Source organism: Saccostrea cucullata, unplaced genomic scaffold, assembly GCF_032062105.1.
Source record: "Saccostrea cucullata isolate Sc308-1 unplaced genomic scaffold, CSIRO_AGI_Scuc_v1 ctg649, whole genome shotgun sequence".
Classification (NCBI taxonomy): domain Eukaryota; kingdom Metazoa; phylum Mollusca; class Bivalvia; order Ostreida; family Ostreidae; genus Saccostrea; species Saccostrea cuccullata.
Window position 1 is genome coordinate 47,699 of NW_026919021.1, and position 20,677 is coordinate 68,375.

General features: G+C 32.9%; 1 protein-coding gene across 3 annotated transcripts in view; it reads left to right on the forward strand.

The window, feature by feature from the left end:
• The first annotated feature begins 8,265 nt into the window (after positions 1-8,265).
• The window catches only part of LOC134277550 (protein kinase C-binding protein NELL2-like), a 40,590-nt gene continuing 28,178 nt past the window's right edge, over positions 8,266-20,677 (forward strand). Inside the window, exons 1-2 of one of the 3 annotated variants that reach the window (XM_062759887.1) lie at positions 8,266-8,583; positions 9,646-9,978. In XM_062759887.1, the coding sequence (XP_062615871.1) occupies positions 9,906-9,978 (73 nt within the window). In that variant the 5' untranslated portion in view covers positions 8,266-8,583; positions 9,646-9,905. Of the gene's footprint in view, positions 8,584-8,868; positions 9,979-20,677 lie in introns of those variants that run through there. The other 2 variants (XM_062759890.1, XM_062759881.1) reach the window with 2 other exon arrangements.

A 20,677-nucleotide genomic window follows, 5' to 3' on the forward strand; every position in this document is an offset into this window, starting at 1 on the left:
TAAACTTTTCTCATTTTCAACTTCTTTGCAATTTTAGCCAAATGGATACAACGTACGTACGTATTACTATCTAAAAGGAAAATAAAAACAAAACCTCATACCAAGGGGAGTTAATCAAAATAAATCAGGCATATTTATGTGTATGAAGTTTTCAGTCCTGCGTTAACGTTGTTGACCACTAACTTTGTACTGTAAATAACTCTGTAGACAGGTACCTTTGTACCTTTACTTAGCCTGTACCTTTATTTAGCCTGAAAGCTAGACATATTAGCGACATATAAGCTTTACATAGACAAAAATACTCGCATATTAATCGCATATTAATACAAGAATGACGTTAAAGATAGCATATTTGACATTGCATGTGAGCAAAGGATGCATTCTAATTGTCTAAGAAACCTTGTGTTAGATGTCGTAGATATAAGTTTGATTATTTCACATTAATTGTTCCCCTCACTCTCTCTTTCTCTCTTCCCCACTGACTCTCTCTCACTCTCTCTCTCTCCCCACTCACTCACTCTCTCCCCACTCACTCACTCTCTCCCCATTCTCTCTCTCTCCCCTCTCACTCTCTCTCTCTGCCCACCCACTCACTCTCTCCCTACTCACTCTCTCTCTCTCTTCTCTCTCTCCCCACTCTCTCTCATTCACACACTCTCTCTCCCCCTCTCTGTCCATTCATACTCTCTCTCTCTCCCCCTCTATCTGCCCACCCACTCACTCTCTCCCTACTCACTCTCTCTCTCTTCTCTCTCTCCCCACTCTCTCTCATTCACACACTCTCTCTCCCCCTCTCTCTCCCCCTCTCTGTCCATTCATACTCTCTCTCTCTCCCCCTCTCTCTGTCTCCCCACTCACTCTCTCACCACAAACTCTCTCCTCTCTCTCTCGCGCTCTCCTCTCTCTCCCCATTCTCTCTCTCCTCACTCTCTCTCTCTCTCCTCACTCCCCACTCACTCTCTCTCCTCACTCTCTATCTCTCCCCTCTCTCTCCCCACTCCTTCTCTCCCCAATCTCTTTCTCTCCACTCATACTCTCTTTCTCTCCTCACTCACTCTCTCTCCTATCTCTGTTTCCCCTCCCCACTCATTCTTTCTCTCCCCCTCTCGCCCCACTTTTTCTCCCAACTCTCTCTCACTCCTCACTCTTTCTCTCCCCACTCTAGCCTCACCCCACTCTATCTCTTCACACACTCCCCACTTACTCCACTTCTCTTTATTTTTGTTTTGTCCTTTTGCCTAAGTTTCTAGTTTGTCTTCTGAAATAAATTATACATATGCATTATAAATAGATTTTCCATAGTTTATCAAAATAAAAATTAATGGAAACATTACATCTGCTAAGAAAAAGAATTTTCTTTTGCGTTATTTGAAAATAAAATATAAAATCTTTATTCTTGATTATTTTAGAATTCCAATGAAACTATCAAAATTGGTTAATAATGCGAAAAATGAATGTCATTTAAAATAATAAGGGCGATAACTTCAAACAACAGAAGATACTAATTCCCAGTTCACAATTATATCATTCTCTTGTTTGTTTGAGTACTTAACAAAAAAGAATTTTATTTCTTGAAGAACGTTACAGGTATTTATATTTTTACTAATATGCAAGGAACATGATATATCAGCTTGAAATCCCAGTTAGATATTAATTTTAATTTTGTGCATTTATGAAAAGAAGATATCTAAGTTGGATAGCCTAAATCTACAGGCAGAGAGAGTGTCTATAAAATATTCTTTGACTACGTATTTAATTAGGGTTGAATATTTACTATCCCTTTTCCTTTACGTATTATTATCTCACTGCATTCAAATGTTCGTATGCTGCTTTATTCAGATGTTTATAAAACTACATGTAACCTTTACTTGTTGCATGGTTCCAGTCTACTAACAATAGATTTCCACTTTTTGAATGAGTACTGTTAATTGACAAACCGTTGGGCGATCGGCATGATTTGAGCAAATGTTCACTTTCTAACAGGCCTAACCTTGCTTCAGGGAAAATATCGGTAACAAGTTACTCAATTAGGCAATAGAATATACAATCAAAACTTCAGAAGTACTGTACATTTCCAGAAGTGACATTAGATAAAACTCCAAATGGCTTTTAGAAATTTTGAAGTCACAATTAAATATTTAATCCAATTCAATAACATCAAAATGCATGCCCTTTTAACATTTTGTACAGCTATTCCCTGCGATAAACTATATGGTCCAGACTTTTTTTGACATAGACAACTGCTTTTCGATAAAAATGGAAACCATAGATTTATTTATCTGGTCATTTGTAAAATGTAGTAATTTGTAAAATATTTGGTAAAAAATACATTCTGTTTGTACACACAAGCACGCTAAAGTATATTAAAAAATGCTTGACTTTCTGATTGTAAAAATGTATGCATTTTTTGAGATTTCAGCAATCTGCCGGAATTTTCTAACTTACTGTTTCCCATTACTCGCAGACGTATTTTTTGAAGTCTTGTATGAAGCAGAATTTATATTAAAAACTTGCCCATGAAAAGAAGAAGAAACTTGTTGTGGCCTTCAATTTGACATTATGATACATGTATATATCGACCATACCAACGTTGTATTATCAATTCATAAACTATGAGCTATTGACAAACAAGTTGATGAAACAAGGGATATAACAATCTCGATAAAAATTATAATTTTGCAAGTGCTATGGTCAAACAAGTTGATGAAACAAGGATATAACAGTCCATTTTACAAGTACTTTGGTTGATGTAATGGCCTTTTCAGCAAAAACATTGTACAATCTATCGTTGATTTGAATGCTAACTAACGTTTTTATATAAATATTTAGACAATTATTATACTCCCCGCTAAAAAAGTAGGAGAATATAATGATCGGGATGGCTGTACGTCCGTCTGTCTGTCTGTCTGTTCGGCTTTTGGGAATCTCTTATCTGTAACTCCTCTCTAAATTTTAATCTTTAGGAGTTTTCCAGACAGTTAAAAATGAAACCGATAGACTTTATTTCGGTGAACACATTGCGATTTTCTATTGTATAAATACGAGTTAGTTTTCTTTGGTAAGTAAGCACTTTCATGAATGTGTGCAAAATTCAGTCCCAAGGTTATGAATGCTTCAAATAACTTTCTGTCAATTTTTTTATCTATAATGATATTACAATTATGATGTATCAATTAGCATTAATTTATCTATTTTATGAAAAGTCTCGAGATAAATAAAGAAAAGTTACTAGCTTTTGATAAAATGTACTTTCAGGTTGTTCATTTAGTTTCCACGTAACAATCTATAGGTTTCGGACAAGTCGAACATCGGTAAATTACAGTCAAAACACCAACTTTAAATTGTCATTTCTTAAAAATTACAAATAGAATATCATCCCCATTTTTTTTTTTATTTCTCAAAACAAAACTTAGAAAAATGCATCCAGTATTTGCCAGAGTGACACAAAATTGCTCAAAAAATCATTTGTAATCATCTTCAACTTTTAAGACTACTAGTAAATTCTGATGGATTCAATGTTCCGTTTTCAACAGCTCATAAATGTATGATCAAAGCTGAAACGATATGGAACAATTTGTCAAGCAGGTTATCGGTAAAGTCAGTAACCCCTCTGAAACCCAGCTGTGGATTTTGGAATGTCTTTTAAATTATGTCTCTCGGTATTTATGGGTGTCTCTCTGCTTTGATTCTAGGTGGAGTTTAGAGAGCTTCATGCAGATTTAAATATCTTAAACGGATGTGGATGGATATTAACGTCAAATTTTACTGTCTTTTTCTTGAACCACTGCTCCTGACATCTATAGATAGTTTGTAAGATTTCGGGTTCAACATTTATTATGAATGAATCGTAAATTTTCAGCACTTCTTAACAGTAGATGCGCGTTTTCATCTATTTTCGTCAGAATCAACCCATAAACTTTAAAGAAAGTTTTCTCTTATTTATGCCAGTTAATTTCCTTCCGAATTTCAGACAGCTTGGATTGGTAAGCTTTTGGTTTCAATATATCGCTGAAAACTTCTTTTTGGAGTTATTTGAGATTTAATACCGTACAATTAGCCGTTTGCCAGAAAATCCAGGCTAAGAACTATTTAATGTGAGAAACCAAATTTAATTTTGATAATGAAAAAGTTGAAATGCAAAATTATTCGACTAAGACTATAATTTCAAATTAACACGAGGACAGACTTATCATTTGCTCGAAGACTGACAAAATATCCGTATTCTCTAAGGTGCATTAAGCCCTCATCTACTGATTCTGTACGAACAACTGCTTTTATAGTTGTTTAGTTTTCTGGAGAATTTCAACACTCCTAAATACCAGGGGAGAAATTAAACTGAGTGATAATGAATTGTAAAAATCAACAGCCATTATCGATCTGGGGCTCCTCTTTTTCTCACGGGGATAGTTGCAGTGTTTAGGGGAAATAAAAGGTACATAAAAGATAATCTGTCTGCCCAGGCTAGACCCGAAGTAAGGTTATCAGGGATGCGCAGAGTACAGTTCCAGCATAGACCATCACGCTTTGCCTATGAATGAAATGAAATGGTTGACCTTAACACTATTTTAACCAGAGAAAGTATACCTGTTGGTACTTAAAAATGAAGCAATTGGTTCACTTTTGTAAAGAAAATAATAATATTTGATATTTACGTTGATTAATTTTTTTAAAACTTATTGAAAGATTAAGGAGTACAGTAAAGGTTCTATGTTATTAATCGAGACTTACCATACTTTTATTTCTTTGTAGCTTCTTCGTAAAGTGCATTGATTGCTAAAATTAAGGAGGCTGGGGACCGGGTCAACAAATTATCCATCGCATCAGATATAACTTCATTTTTAGCTCTACTGGTCAGAGACCAGAAGAGCTTATTCGTCCGTCCGTCTGAAATTAATTTTTTTATTAAATTTCAATATAACTTAGCACACAAGTAGACTACACTAAGATACATAAAATAGTGCATCGGTTTTTGATTTCGATGAACGGTGTTGCCATGGTTACTAAAAATAGAATTTTCTTTGAAATTCCTTTAAAACGCTACTCCTCCTACAGTTTTGGTCTGATTTCAATATTACTTGGCACACACGTAGACTACACTAAGATATATAAAATAGTGCATCGGTTTTTGATTTCGATGAACGGTGTTGCCATGGTTACTAAAAATAGAATTTTCTTTGAAATTCCTTTAAAACGCTACTCCTCCTTTGATTTCAATATTATTAGACTACACTATAAAGATACATAAAATAGTGCATCGGTTTTTGATTTCGATGAACGGTGTTGCCATGGTTACTAAAAATAGAATTTTCTTTGAAATTCCTTTAAAATGCTACGCCTCCTACAGTTTTGATTTGATTCCAATATTATAACTAAGATATATTTTGATTTATGAGGGATTTTGCCATGGTTACTAAAAATAGAATTTTCTGTGAAATTCCTTTAAAATGCTACTCCTTCTACAGTTTTGGTTTGATTTCAATATTATGTTATACACAAGTAGACTACACTATGATACATAAAATCGTGCATTTGTTTTTTATTTTGATGAATGGTGTTGCCATGGAAAAATTTGAAATTTCTTTAAAACGCTATTACAGTTTTGATTTGATTTCAATATTACTTGGCACACAAGTAGACTAGACTAAGATACATAAAATAGTGCATTGGATTTTAATTTCAATGAACAATGTTGCCATGGTTACTCAAAATTGAATTTTCTTTGAAATTCCTTTAAAACGCTAGTCATCCTACAGTTTTGGTCTGATGGCAATGGCTTCTTTTCTCATCCTTTGTTATAAGTACAAAGCAGTAGAGCTACAGTCTCGACAGAGACTTCTGGTTTATTAATGATATCTTAAGCTCTCAACTACCATTTGGCAAAGAAAATTTTCATTAATTTTTGTTTTAAAATTTTATATTTTTTGTATATCTTCATATGGAACTCTTCTTCTAAAGGAGAACAATAAAGTCTAAAAATGGCCACAACCCCCAGCCCTCTTAATATCATTACTATCTGTGTTTTATATAATTTTTGAAAATAACTGCCCACGCCAGACATTTCGTGATCTTCATTTAGTACGTATTAATCTGTATGTTCCGGGGATTAAAGACGGGACTAATTAGATTTCATTCAATGTAATTCACTAAAGAATATTAAAGAAGAAATGAAATATCAATCTTGCAGCAGTGAAGTAGTTAAAGCTTTTTACGCGAGGTGATAAATATACGAAATTAAAATACATAAAAAAGTTAAGACATTTTAGATATCTGAAACAAAAATGGACATCTACAAAAGTCTCATTTACAGGTCGTAAAGTATCCCGCCGTTCCAGCATCTCTCGACCGTCCATTAACAATTAAATTCAGCCCGCGTTTTGGTTTCCTATCAATGTTGTTAAATGGTGGTGATTCCAAAAATTCTTTTTCCTCTCTTGAACTTCATTTTCCCACGCTTCCTCGCATTTTATTTTAATGCACAATGGTAAAACAGATATACGGCCCCTGTGGCCAGCACGTGCATGCGTTTTCCGGTCAGTCAGACGTGTGCCTACTTATTTATTATTTTACTTGAAATTCTGTTTTAGGTTTCATCAAAACCATCCAAGCTTTCACCTTGTAACGGTGTGTGGAATTTTCCTGTAATTAGCGCATCCTCTGTCTTTTACCATTCTTCTGGGTGAATGATCGAAAATTGAGGATTAAACATTTACATCAATTCAAGATGTGCTTGATCGAACATTAACTTCATCCTGTTAATACACAATTCACTTTCACTTAATTTACTCCAAGGTTCGTTTCATTTTTCGAGAAATGGAATAAATAATAAGTTTGTTGAGATTTTTTTGAGGATCTTCATTAGAGAGATATTAAAAACAGTATATATTTTGAATTCATTAAGGATCGAAGAGCATGGGCCTATGATCTGTATTTTTCTCCCATCTAAAAAACAGATACTAGTTAGTAGTTTTATCACCCTTTATCTTCTCGACTGTCTTTGAATTTTAGAATTATCATATCTTACAGGTTGTTGTGACATGAAATGTTATGCCACACATTTAACTGTCAAGTAATGACAAACAGTTGACCTTTCACCTTAAGGACCCTCTGCTAACAGATTTGATGCATAAATTTGCTTATGTCATAATTCTTAACACATAGGAGTGAATTGTTTCGAGTTTTACCCCGTACCGTAACCAATTTTTTAAACATATTCTGTCTGTTAAGAATCATATTTTAACATACTGTTTCATAAGTACTGTAAATTTTATGAATATGCAACATGTGTATTCATTAAGACAAGGCCTTTTCTTAGGTTTGATTTTTTAATTTTTTACCTTGACATTAGAGTTTGTCCCACTTTTTTTTTAACTCTTTATCCTTGTCCTGAAGAATGATTAGTACTTAGAATTTCATGTTTCACAAATGAATCCGTAATTGTGACAAGTCCTTTCTTCGGATATCAACTTTTGACCTTGACCTTAAAGTTGGTGCTAGGGCTTTAATATTTTTACCTGTATATTTTTTGTGACATGTCCTTTCCCAGGATATGATTGATTCTAACGCTTTGATCTTGATCTTAATGGAGTTTAACCCACATTTTAAGAACTTCAATCTTGACCATAACTTTTGAACAGTTTATGCTTAAGCTTTCTTATTTCACAGGTATATTCGTTAATACAAGTCCGTTTTGGAAAACAACATTTTTGATCTCTTGACCTTGAACTTGGAGGATACTAGTAATTTGCATTTGAAACTTAACCTTTGTCATTGCCATGGGCTACCATTCAGGCTCATCAGTGTGTCACAAACACGTGTTGTATATCAAGAAATCTTGTGTTAGTTCATGTACAGTTAATGCAAACGGGAAAGTAACTGAGCTTCACATGGATGCTGGACATTCATTTTAAAAATATTTTCTTCTTTTGATTAGATTTACATTTGACTTCTGAAATTTTCAAATACATGTACCGAATGTTTTAATTAGATTTATAATTATAACCTTAATTTCTTATATTTAATAATTTTTTTCACAATCGTATATGACAATAAAAAAATTAAATATTTTTAGAATACAATGTGCTAATTGATGCCCTGAATGGGGAGTGGTGGAGCCTGCTATCATCGAATCTGGGACGAATTCAGTGGTTTATCGTCGATATTTGACAACTCAAGTAAAAACATGACAGTTAACGCATGGCAACGAGTTTTCATTCATTAACGTGCTTGCTGGAGTAAGTGTTTAAGTTGGTGCGTATATTGGTTCGTTGCAATGTTGGAACCATTTCGTTGTTTAAATGAATCAAGAAAGTGAAATCATCAAGAAAACAGCCTACGACTCTGTGATCTATTGTCGAATCTCGTTGCTCTTTATTTTAAATTAAAATCGACCAAAAATAGGTCTTACAGCATGTGGTGATGAAAATGCACAAAGAAATTCGATAGCATCTGCAGCATGGTTTGGGAAACCTTAATATTTATAGACATGACGAAACCATGAGAAACGTATACTTTAGGAAAAAATTTGGCAATCATTCTTACTGGGAAAGAGGCAATACTGTAGCATTATTGCTGAAAGAGTGAAAGGTGAGATAGATTTCATTAAATATTTACATATCATTAGGCTACTTCCCAATTGGCTTTGTTCATAGGAGATCTCAATGAATAACACTTTCAGTTTTTGGTAAGGGTTAAAAATTTCTTAAGACTATTTTGTTAGAGAGCTGGCAGTTGTAGGAAATTTGGATTTCATTTTTTTAACATCTTATGTAGAATCCTTTTTGAAATGATGTCGTTACACGTATTGAATTTTAATCACGACCAGATCGAGTTCGATTCTTGATTTCAGCAGATTCTTTTCTCTATTTGGGTTTGCTATAATTCCTGAATTGACAATCGACATTTTTTTGTTTCTGTGAGATGCGGTCTTTATGGCTGCAGACGCTTATTAAAGATGTTCCTGTGCCTGTCAAGTATTTAGACGGCGAAATATACAGCGAATGGAGAAGACTCAAAGGAGGGGGTGGCTATAATCAGCTGATTGCTGTAATGCGCGTGCCTGTCTGTACGTTTGTCTTTTCTCAGCGCCGGCAGTTTGGGACTTACATTTTACTTAATCCTCTATAGTTCATCTTTACAGATCTAATGGACAGGGAAGAAGAGGTAACTTAGTGAGAAAATAAATTTTCCAGGATTTAAAAATATATATATATATTTCATTGGTATTCCGGATGATGAATGATTGCACAATATTAGAGTGAGCTAAATTTACGTATTATATAATATTTTGGAATATCTCCGTGTTCTGGAACCACTTGTTATCTAGTCCTATCCAATGCTCTTTGCGGTGTATCGGTTCTGAATCGGTGAATGAAAAAAAAAAACTCATATGGAATGTAGAGAAAATTAGGATGCGCGGTACGTGGAAGATCAAAGATTTTCAGTTTCATTTTGTTTATGGAAGGGGATCTCTATGGATTTAATCACACATAGTCTATTGCATCACGTTCAAATCAATGTGTTCTCTGAATCATAATGCAGGATTTAACAAAACGTTATCAAAATAGACAAATAGTCTTATCAGTTCAACGTCAACTCGACTTTCAACACGAGATATAAAACTCATCTTCTTTAAATTTTCTCATTAAGGTATTTTACCTACATATTTTACCTGCTAGCTGGGAAGTGGGAGAGGCGGGTGTCTCTTCATCCGGGAACTGACATTTAAAAGAGAACTTGAACAAGAGGGAGTCGAGAACCGAAAGAAAAAGACAAGACACGACGATTTTACGGTGTAATGTCCCCCAATACTAGGGGGATAAAAAACAGAGGTCTCTTATTTGGGATACAGGGATCAGAGACATGTTTTATGTAAAGGAATCCGACCAAAATTTCCAACTGGAACAGGCATGGGACCATTCGGTTACGGATACTTTATACGAAGACTCATCGCAACTCTAGGCCTACTCCTTATAACATGCGGTAGGTATAACTATATAATTTAACTACTGGAGATTTTCCCTGAAAAAAAAAATTAAATATATTTGAGGAAAAAAAATATAAAATAATTCTTTTATCAAAATAATATCATTCAGTGGATTTTAATTTTCTCTTATTTCATTTTCCAAAATTGTTTAAAATTGAAAAAATTAAGTTTTATAATTCATTTATTTTTTTCTCTCGAGAAATTTGTGTTTATAAAATATTAATTTTACGGTTGTTGTCACATCCTACTTTTACACTGTGTCGCACCGGAAGTGACATATGTCACATTGCTTGCAAAGGAAGTAGATGGTCTTTTACATCGTCGTATTCGGTAAATCTAAATTATTGATTTAACATTTCATGATTCTTATTGCTTGTGAGGTTTTTTTTTTACTTTTGGATTTATTTCTGATAATTTTCAGACAATCTCTCTGCAATAGCATCGAAAAGTTCTCTTTTCTGTAGGCCTAATATAAACCATTCGATCACCTCCTTTGTAATTTAATCAGATCAATTGGTTTTGGATTTTCAATACGTGAATGAGGCTTAAGGGAGTGCATATAAGTCACTTCGATCTTGTTTAATTTTCTTTTAAGTGATGAAAATGGCTTTGGAAGCGTTTCAAGCTACAGACGTTCTGAATTTTTTCAAGGGTTGAACCAAAAAGAAAAGAAAATATAAAAAAGAAGGGAGTCTAAATTGAGAAAAGTTGACACCCTTCTAATCCATGCAATTGGCTAATTCCCAACAAGCCGTCTGGGTCACATAGAATCTTCTTGTGTAATCTTGCCTCTGAATTCTGATTGCCTTGCTTATGTAAATACTGTGTGGTATTCTCACAGCTCAGGTATTTTTTCATCAAATGTTTTAGGAAGTTCAGCACCTATCGGATAAATATGGCTTATAATTGGACATTATGATCTGTACTATGTCAATTAATACCTCTGTTTATATTTCTTATTGATTCCTGTTTCTCTGTATATATCAGTTTTATTTTTCAATAATTAGAAATATGCCCAGAAAATTTAAAACCTTAATGTTATGAGCACTTCATTGTGCACAAAAGAAAAAATTTTAGGCTATTCTATATTTTGAATTTATTTTTGAAATACATAAGAGATCTTCTTTTTTCATAAATTTAGCATTTTTTCCTGCATGAGTCTGTTGAAATTTTTTTCTCTAAAATTTTTGGGGATTGTTTTCAATTGCATATGTAGCAGAGAAACATTAAGCTACAATAATATGCTTAGCCTACATGTAATTTGTTGATCTAAATATATTCTTTTATCTTCAGAGGCATTTCATTAAAATATTACAAACATTTCCTAAGTAAACCGATGAAGAATTCATGCAATTTTCATTTTATGACACCTACATGGGTTAAAGGAATATTCATATCTCAAGTTTGTAGACCTTATCTTAAGGAAACTTGCATTACACAGAAATGATTTTAGAATTTTACCACCCCTTATTAAATAATCAAATCAACCTCAGAAAGCCAATTTAAACATTACTGAAACATGATTCAACTGTGGTCTGTGTACCCATGTTATAACTTTTGGACACATCAAATGCACTCTTCATCACTTCTTATCAGAACTTATGTGGTAACCCCTGATAAATTGGCCCAGCCTTTGTGTAAGAGTGGTTAATGTTTACTAAGTGGCACTTAAAGTGACCAAGTTCATGCTGACCACCCTTTGTTATCTGTTATCTCAGATTTTATTTGTCATGTTTATGCAATTTCTGTCCACCAGATGAGTGCATACAATAACTAAAAGCCTAAGTTAATATATTGTCATTGAAGTTGTATTATATATTGCCTAAGATATCAATAAATGCAAAAATTAAATAAAATTTGAATATATTGTATAGACCTTTTGCATTAATTTGGAGTCGAATTGTTATATAACCTGAGTTGGGATTTCATTCTTCCAGTCGGTTTTCCCTGTCTGTGTTTATCGGTTATCTGGATGGACTTGCCAAGGATGCATGAATGCTTTGTTTTTAATACATATTTTTGTTGAACTTTCGCTTGGCACTCTGCATTAAAATGACATTGAAGAACTAAACCCGGTTTCATACAAATGCTAATTTAAACATAAACAAGTGATATGTAGTTCATGAGGGAATTTTTTGTCTGATGTATTAAACTTGTTTTAAGCCAGGTTCGACAAACAAATCATTATTATCTTTAGCTTTATCAAATAAATGGTTATAATATTGGCAAATGGCAATAGTATTAAATATAAATATTATTCTGAAATACATTGTAATGATATTATATATTTATTATGATAAAAGATGAAACATTTTCTGATTCTGGATTAGATTTCAAGGGAATAAAACAAGGGGAGATCTTTTAGAAACTTTATTTTTGCACTCTGAAACTATGATAATTAATAATGCTCAAAGACAGACTATTAATGATTCCTGCATGAAATACCCAGGTCTTATCTTGGCAATAACTCTTGTTGAAGGTTACCTCTTTGTTATAATGGCTTCATACATTGCACCTATTTGTTTCCATGTTGAATTCAAAGACAAATGGTTTTGAACACAGCTAGAAAATTTTGCCAGACAAAGACATATATCTTGATAGATGTTCTTAGCTTGCTTAGTTTGTCTTGAAGGTGTATTTACTCCAGATTAGAAGATATAAACTCATTAGAATTGGACAGAGAAAAATTACGAAAAGATTATTAGAATTAAGGAAGTTAAATTGGAAGTAAAGCAAAGAGAGAAATTTTACACAAAATGTTGTTACAAAAATATCATTCATGATTAGGTAATCATGCACTAGGGTGATACGAATTTAAAATAACTTTAATATTGCTACAGGTCCTCCTGTAGAATTTAATTAAATGAATGTCTAGATGAGGGAAATACCAATGTCTGTAGAAAGAATTATATTAAAGCTAGGAACTGCTGATTTCACTGCACTTTGGCAGAAGGAAGTGAAATTTATAACAGGTCGTTAGTTATCTGGATCAGTCTGGAAGTTTGCAGGAAGTTAATTTATTGCAATGTGATTCATTAAGAAAATTAACTACAGAGGCCCTCCCCTCTCGCCAAATGCTGACTCAGATTCCAAAACGCAGGTATTTGCTACAGTGTGTATATATAATATGTGTGTAAATGTTTCTCTGGCTCTCAACGACCGACCTCTCACTTCAAAAGAAAATGAGAAGATTCCTGTTTGTTCGGAAGACTTTGGAACATTACATCATACCACAGTACGCTTCTGTATTTAGCTGATGGAGAGAATTTTTTTTATAACAAAAAGCCATGTATTTAGTCTGAAAGTTCATCTTTGTTGAGCGAAAGTTAAAATGCCAGGTTTGTTGGTCTTTTAATGGGGTGGTATTTCACATGGCGATTATATCAACTCTTATTGGCAACCTGTTAGTCTGCGATGTGTTTCCTCTTACATCACAGGAAAGATAATGCTCTCTGATTTATTCTTGCACATTTAAACTTCTGAAGCACTTGCTCTACAGTGCATCAACATGATCATTTCGAAATTGCTTCTTTGAGATGTAGAGTAAATTCACAGCCTCTGTTCCTGTATTAGCTCATCCTTTAAGACAATTGTGAAACTTTGAATCATTACTGCCTTCCTGTGCCAAATTTTTTTATGGGCTGTGAGTAATTTCCAATTCATTAATTAAGGGGGGAGGAAGAAATTTATTCTATATGTACACATAATTACATAAGTTAATTATTTTACGATGAAGGCATGACTAAGGCATGTCTTTTCAGTGATGCAGTATATATTATCCATGATCCAAATCCTGCACATAAATTCATTGAAAGACATTGTCTGACTACAACATTCTAGGATGTACTGTATCATTCATTCTTGAAATGTGAAGAATATATGGGGGAAGAGAGAATAATGCATGTTGATGCATGCTATCTGCAGATGCAACTAGTTCTGTCCATAAAACTTATTCATGAGGTTGATCAATTCTACTTACTGAGCTTTGATATCAAGTTTGCTTCTCCTCTGTTGAGAGAAGAAAATCTATGCAAGGATAATCTCTCCAATTTTGCCTCCTCTTCTTACCTTAATTAACAAAGTAAGGTCAAGGTGAAATAGAATATAATGGATTAAAGTAGTTTACCATTAACATTGTCAAAGTTCATCAATATAACCAAGGCATCTTCACTGCTCCTCATCAGCATAGGCTTGGCAGTGTTCGTTTAATTTTCACTAATTAAGGTCATGATCCTTGTTTTCCTCAGATAAATGAAATCTAGCGTAAATCTAATATGCCTGTGGGAGGCAACAGAGAAATTGTTTATTGTCTGGACTTGAAGTTTTGAGAAATTAGATTATACTGAGCAAGGTGTAGGGGATTAACATATAAATTGATTCATCATTTGAAATTGAGTTTGCTGTTGATACAGATCTATATACGCTAAATATTCGTATCTGAAAAATTGAATATACTTTAAGTATTATAAACTTTATTTTATTTTTTCCTCCATTGTTTATTTGTGAGTGATCTTTTGTTTCAGTTGGTAACTTTTTGCTTGTTCTGATCATGAACAACTTATCAAACTTGCCATGGTGCTAAAGATCCAGACTTTCCAAACAAAAATTGAATTCAGGAAAGTTGAATTTAAATTGGGGTCATCTGCAATCTCTTCTCTTCCATACTTTTCAAGCACAATATATACCTTTTTTTATAATTTGAACTGGTTAGGTCAAAGTCAATTCATTCCATGCATTACAGCTAAGGACACTACTTGAAACACTACTGTCGAATAATGCTCACATTTATTATAGGCATATCTATTAAGGTACATGTGCACTTCCTCTCAAATACCTTTGAATTTGAAATTTAATGAAACTTTCACATGTTTCATCTTTATAGAAAGAACATATTGCCATTGTACACCTAGTAAATCTCATTATAAAAGTTTAGCCTAAATTTATTTTTAATTTTATATTTTTTTTGATACAAACATTTTTTGGGTTTTCATGTCACAGCAAACATGGATTTTTTCCATTATAACTAAATGGAGGCTTGGAAAATGTTAGTAATATTTCAATATAATTACTAAGGACAAAACACATCAGTACAGGCTCACAGTGAAAACAAATTTCTAGTTTCAGTTGGTAATTTTTTGTTTAAACTTCTGAAAAATATAACAACTTATCAAACTTGCCATGGTATTTCCTCATAAAATTCACCTGGCTTGGTATATTTTTTTAAAGTTTGCATTACACTTTTCCAAAACAAAAATTGAATTCAGGCCAAAAGTTGAATTTAAATTGGGGTCATTTAACCAAACTTGGTACAAAGCATCTCTTCTCTTCCAAGGTAGATTTTCAGAAAAGACAAAAATAGGGTGGGGTCAATATATATCTTTTCTTTATTATTGGAACTGGTTAGATATTAAATTGTAAAATTCATTCCATGCATTAGGAATGCAAATTTTTAAGGAAATATATAGAACAAATCTTTAAAAATCTTCTTCTCAAGATAATGCTCACATTTATTACATGTATATCTAAAATATTAAAATTTGGTACATGTGTACATGTATAGGAAATATACTAAAGAACTGTATCACCTAAGCAAATATGTGGCCCATGGGCCTCTTGTTTTTATTGAAATATCACTAATATTTTCCAAGTTTATTTCATTTTTACGGTAGTATATTTAGGACACGCAATTATTTTTTTTTTAAATACCAGAAAAAAGTTATCTTGTGAAAACGACATAATTATCTTGTGAAAACGAGATATTATCTTGTGAAAACGAGAAATTATCTTGTGAAAACGAGATATTATCTTGTGAAAACGTGATATTTGCTTGTGAAAACGAGATATTATCTTGTGAAAACGAGAAATTATCTTGTGAAAACGAGAAATTATCTTGTGAAAAAATATATCTTGTGAAAACGAGATAATGGTAAATCTCATCTCAGAAAAAATGCTAAGAATTATCCTCTTTTCTAAACTTGTGACATGATATAAAGTCTGTTCCAAAGAAAAAGTTTGTTTGTATCATCATCTGTCCTTAAATAGTTTTTAATTTCTTATTATCTTTTTATTGCAGCTTGTCAATTCTTTATTGTACTACATTTCAGTTAGTTATGTGCTATCTTAGAAGTTAATTCAAGGGTAAGAGACTATAGCTAGCTCTGTCTCCCAATCTACTATTCAAGGTCTTTGATGTAGCCTTATTCTAGGTTAATAAGTGTTTCAGGTTGAAAATAGGAAATCAAAGCAGTTGTCTAAGTGTAATGAGTTCTTCCTATTACTATTACAATGACAAACACTTAGACTAGGATTTTTTATCTGCTTATGATTCTGTCTTGGAATTAGCTAATGCGCTGTTTGCTGAACATTTTCATCTGCGGATAAATAGCATGCATCCACCATTAATCCTTCATTCCAAGATAAAGAATATAATCTTCAAGTAAAGTTTGGCTGTCTGCCTTTTCTTAAATAATAATTTCACACTTTGACTGGTATCAAGACAAGACTTTTTATTAAGGCAGATATCAGTGTATTTGGTAATAGAGAAGAAAGAAATTGTGAAATGATCCGGTGTGATTATTCAAGATGTATCACTATTCCTAGATAGGTATAACTGATACAGGCACATTCAAATCCTGTGAAGTTATGATTTTCTTTTCTGCTTATCTTCACATTTATTTTTATATCTAGACAAGACTAAGTTCTTAACATTTTTATAAGAAGTCAGACATGACTGAAAAGTGAACTATTGCAATTTTTTTTTCAATGAATGCAGAAAAAACTTTTGGCTAACAAATGATTTCTGTGTTATGAAAACTATTGAGTGAATTATGATAATCTATCAAATTGATGTTTCCTTTCTTGGTAATGCTTTTTTGTGATGTTGTAATTGTTTTCTCCAAGTGTTTCCGCTAACAAGTTTTTTGCTAGAGTTTGTTTCTTGAAGCATAAGGCCACAGCCAATATGTTGATGGGTCATCATAGTTAAGTGGTCTGATTTCTTGTCAAAATGGTGCCAAGCATGAAGATCTTGGCCTACCCATCCTTCAGCATCTTCAACAACTACCAAAAAAAAACTTGAGAAAAGGAGCAATTATTGTCTGTGTTCGGATTCCTATACACCTTAATTAATAGTTTTGTTCATTAATTGAAAATTGATGCCTGCAAAAAGGCCTTAGGTGTGAAGTGGGAAATATGATCATAGAAAAAAGTCATTAACAATGAAGTAAAGGGATAAGAAAACTGATGTTCTGTTTTTATCATATTCCCCATCTTAACAGTGTATAAATAAATTGAATCTTTCCTACGATAAACAAACCTAGAATATTATTTGTTTTGACATCTCAGAGCATGTTAAACCAGGGCTTTGTATATGTGAAAATGTGATCAAATATGATATACATTCATACAATGTTGTATTTTGCCAATATTTCATTTGATTATTTATATACAAGAGGAAATCCTTGCTCTTTCTGATCTGTGAACACTAACAGTGAGCTGTCTAGGGTAGTATTGTGTACATAAAATTTGCAGTTTTTTGTGAATTTGTACAGAAGAAAATTATCAGGAAAAAAAAGAAACATAGATAAAAGCAATTAATTGTTCAAAGTGTTGGAATGCATAATTATTTGTTTTCTAAAAACAATTTTATTTAATCCAAAGTTTTTTTCCCAATGAATAATTTTGATACTGAGGTCTGTGGCATTTGCTTTTAATGCAATTATCGAGTTTTTGTTCTGAATAGTTGTGTTGTGTCCATTATAAAAATGAGTGTGTCCTGATAAGGTCCCTGGATTGGAATTTGAGCTTTTGATAACTAAATAGTCAAACTGCTGTCTTTTTCTCTTTGATTAATGATTATTTCAAAAGATTTTTTTCTTTCTTCTTGAAAGTCATCAGAAAACCGTGCTCAAAATTAAAGTAAATTTGTTTTTACATCCATAATTTGCAAACTGAAATTTTTTTTAATGCTCTCAAGTATTTTACATTAAATGCAAAAATCATACCAGAACCATTTTCCCTTTCCTTCTCTATTCAAGTGGCTATGTAAAAAGTAAGTTCCTCTAGTAGTTGTGAATGAACATAGGCATCAATAAGGTCAAGGAAGACCTCATAAGTTGAATGCATGAAGCACTCACCTTACAGTAAAGCCCAACTGATTATTAGCTCTCTGAACCAGATTAACATGCTTAAGAGAGATTAACATGCCTTTAGCATGTGTTTTCCTGCAACGGGAAGAGCTATTCATTTCCCAAACAATTACTTGAATCACAGTTTAATGAGCCCTAATGTGTCTGGGAATCTCACGGTGGGAATGATGCTTTCATCAGATACATGGCAAGGATTACAGGGGAGGATTAGCAGTGATTAACAGACTGGGGATTATCTGTTGATATATGCTGCGGTAAATTGACTGCATTGTTTATTGTCATTGCTTTGTGATCTCTGTGTGTTATCCTGCCCAACATTGCACACTAAGGTCACATACAGATATATGATATAATATGCCAAAAGTTCATCGACTCTTTAGTTTGTAACCAACTTTTGGATCAGCATTTTTTTTTAAACATTTAGTTACATACAATGTATTTTCTTTGAAAAAGAGATTTGTGGGTTAAATGTAATAAATTATAAAGAACAAATGTATTTTAATGCAATTTTATTTGCTACTTTTTGGTTGGCCTCTTGACTAAATTTGCTGAAGTTTGATCTTTCTTAACTTTATTATTTTGATATCATGTGCAAAACATATTTCTTAAGTGGAAGATATAAATGAAGATCTCTTTTTTAAGAGGTTTATTTTGCATCCAGCTACTATTTTACATCAGGTCAATTAACTAATAATTTACTCGGTACAATATTATTTGATAAGAAATTGACCTTTAGAAATCTAGACATTACTTCTCTGTGTTGGGTGCCAATTAAGTTGGTGAGAAATTCTGAATGAATAAACACTTCTTGGAAATCCAGCATTAATAAACAAATGTGGGAAGTGTTTTGTGGCAATTGGGCATTGCATGAGAAAATAAAGAATAAATAAAGAAGGTCAGTCACTGCTCTTGAAATTGAGAAGATTTTATCTTGAAATAATTACATTTGTATGTCTCAACCAGTGACCTTGAATAATTGCAAGATCAAACCCAGACAGATACTGTAGAATCTGGTTTTATTGGAGAAAAGGATGTTACTTTTTCCATATGGCATGACCATGATTTTCTTTAATTGTGACCTATTCTAAGAGGTTTTTTGTGACATTAAAAGTTTCTAAAATAAAAACCACTGATAAATCGAATACCTTGATGACATTTAAAATGTTAAGCATTTTGCCTAATTGCTTATTTCTGCAATAAAAGACTAAATAAACAAGGCTCCAAATCTGCTTCCTGATTATGTAACTCCCAGATCTTGGGTTGATAATGGGAAAGATACTGCAGAAGTTGTCTGTCTAGACTGTAAAATATGCTTGAGATGCCCTGCAGAGAATGTGAAGACCTCAAAAATGTTGACAAGTGAAGGGAGTTTGGAAATTTTCAACTACCAAGGTGGCTTTAACAGGTGGTGGTTGATCTTGCAGTATAGACAGCCTTAATATAAAGACTTTTTTTTAATTAAAACTTATTTATTGGCCATCTGTAAGGTAACAATAACAAGTTTTGTCACATAAATAACATGTTTGTTAGTCTTTCACTTAGCTGGCCAGGGTGTAATTAAAAGAAAATGACAATTAAATTTCAATGTTATGTAGACTTTACACCTATGACAAGGTTTGGTTTGGTTAGAATAAATGGAATTATGAGAAATGCACATTAAGCATAAATTTTGAGAAACCTGACAAAAAGCATGATCTAACATGATGCTTCATGCCATCTCAGACCATTTATCATGCAGAAGGAAAGCAAATGAAATATCCCATCAATAATATCTTTGCACTTGATCACTGGGCTTTAATCATACATACAGGATTCTTTGTAGGAGTTTCTATATACTGACATAGGAGGATGATTCATCCAGGGGGGAAGGTATCAGGGTTTTGGACTGGAAATATAAGAATTCTTTATATATGTACATGTACACTGGTATTTAGTGAATGGTAATTGAGGTTGAGGTTTTTTATTGCTCCATCAAATTCAGTGCAAGTTAGTCCTTTTAGGATTGGAACTGGTTTGTATTCTGATATTATATGTTGCTTTTTTATGATTCATATTCTTCAAAATTGAATCATTGAAATGATAGAAGTTCAATTCGGGTAAAAGGAGTACACTTTAGATGTCCTTGATATATGTTGAAGTGAACTTACGAACACACTCATTGGTATACATTTCCCCCTATCAGTCTTGTTTGCATGATTCATATTCTTAAAAACAATCAATAGTAATACTCTAGTTAACAGGTTTGGCATCTGCTGCAGCAAGTATAGAAGAAGCACCATGGTCATTACGGTCAGAATGCTTTGATGTTTGAAAAGAAGACAGCTTTTGTCACTAGACTTCCCATCAAAGCTGATATTCTGTACAATTTCTGCTAAAAATCCCCCATCAAGTAAATTAATGCAGTCAAACTGGTCAGCTTTAGTTTAAAATCATTATCCTGGCCTCTTCACCTGACCTAGTTTCCTCTCTTTTTAAATGCATATTCCACATCTACATACTGACTGACTGAGCCCGGTTTGCTTTTCTAGTTTCTACTGAAAAAGTGACA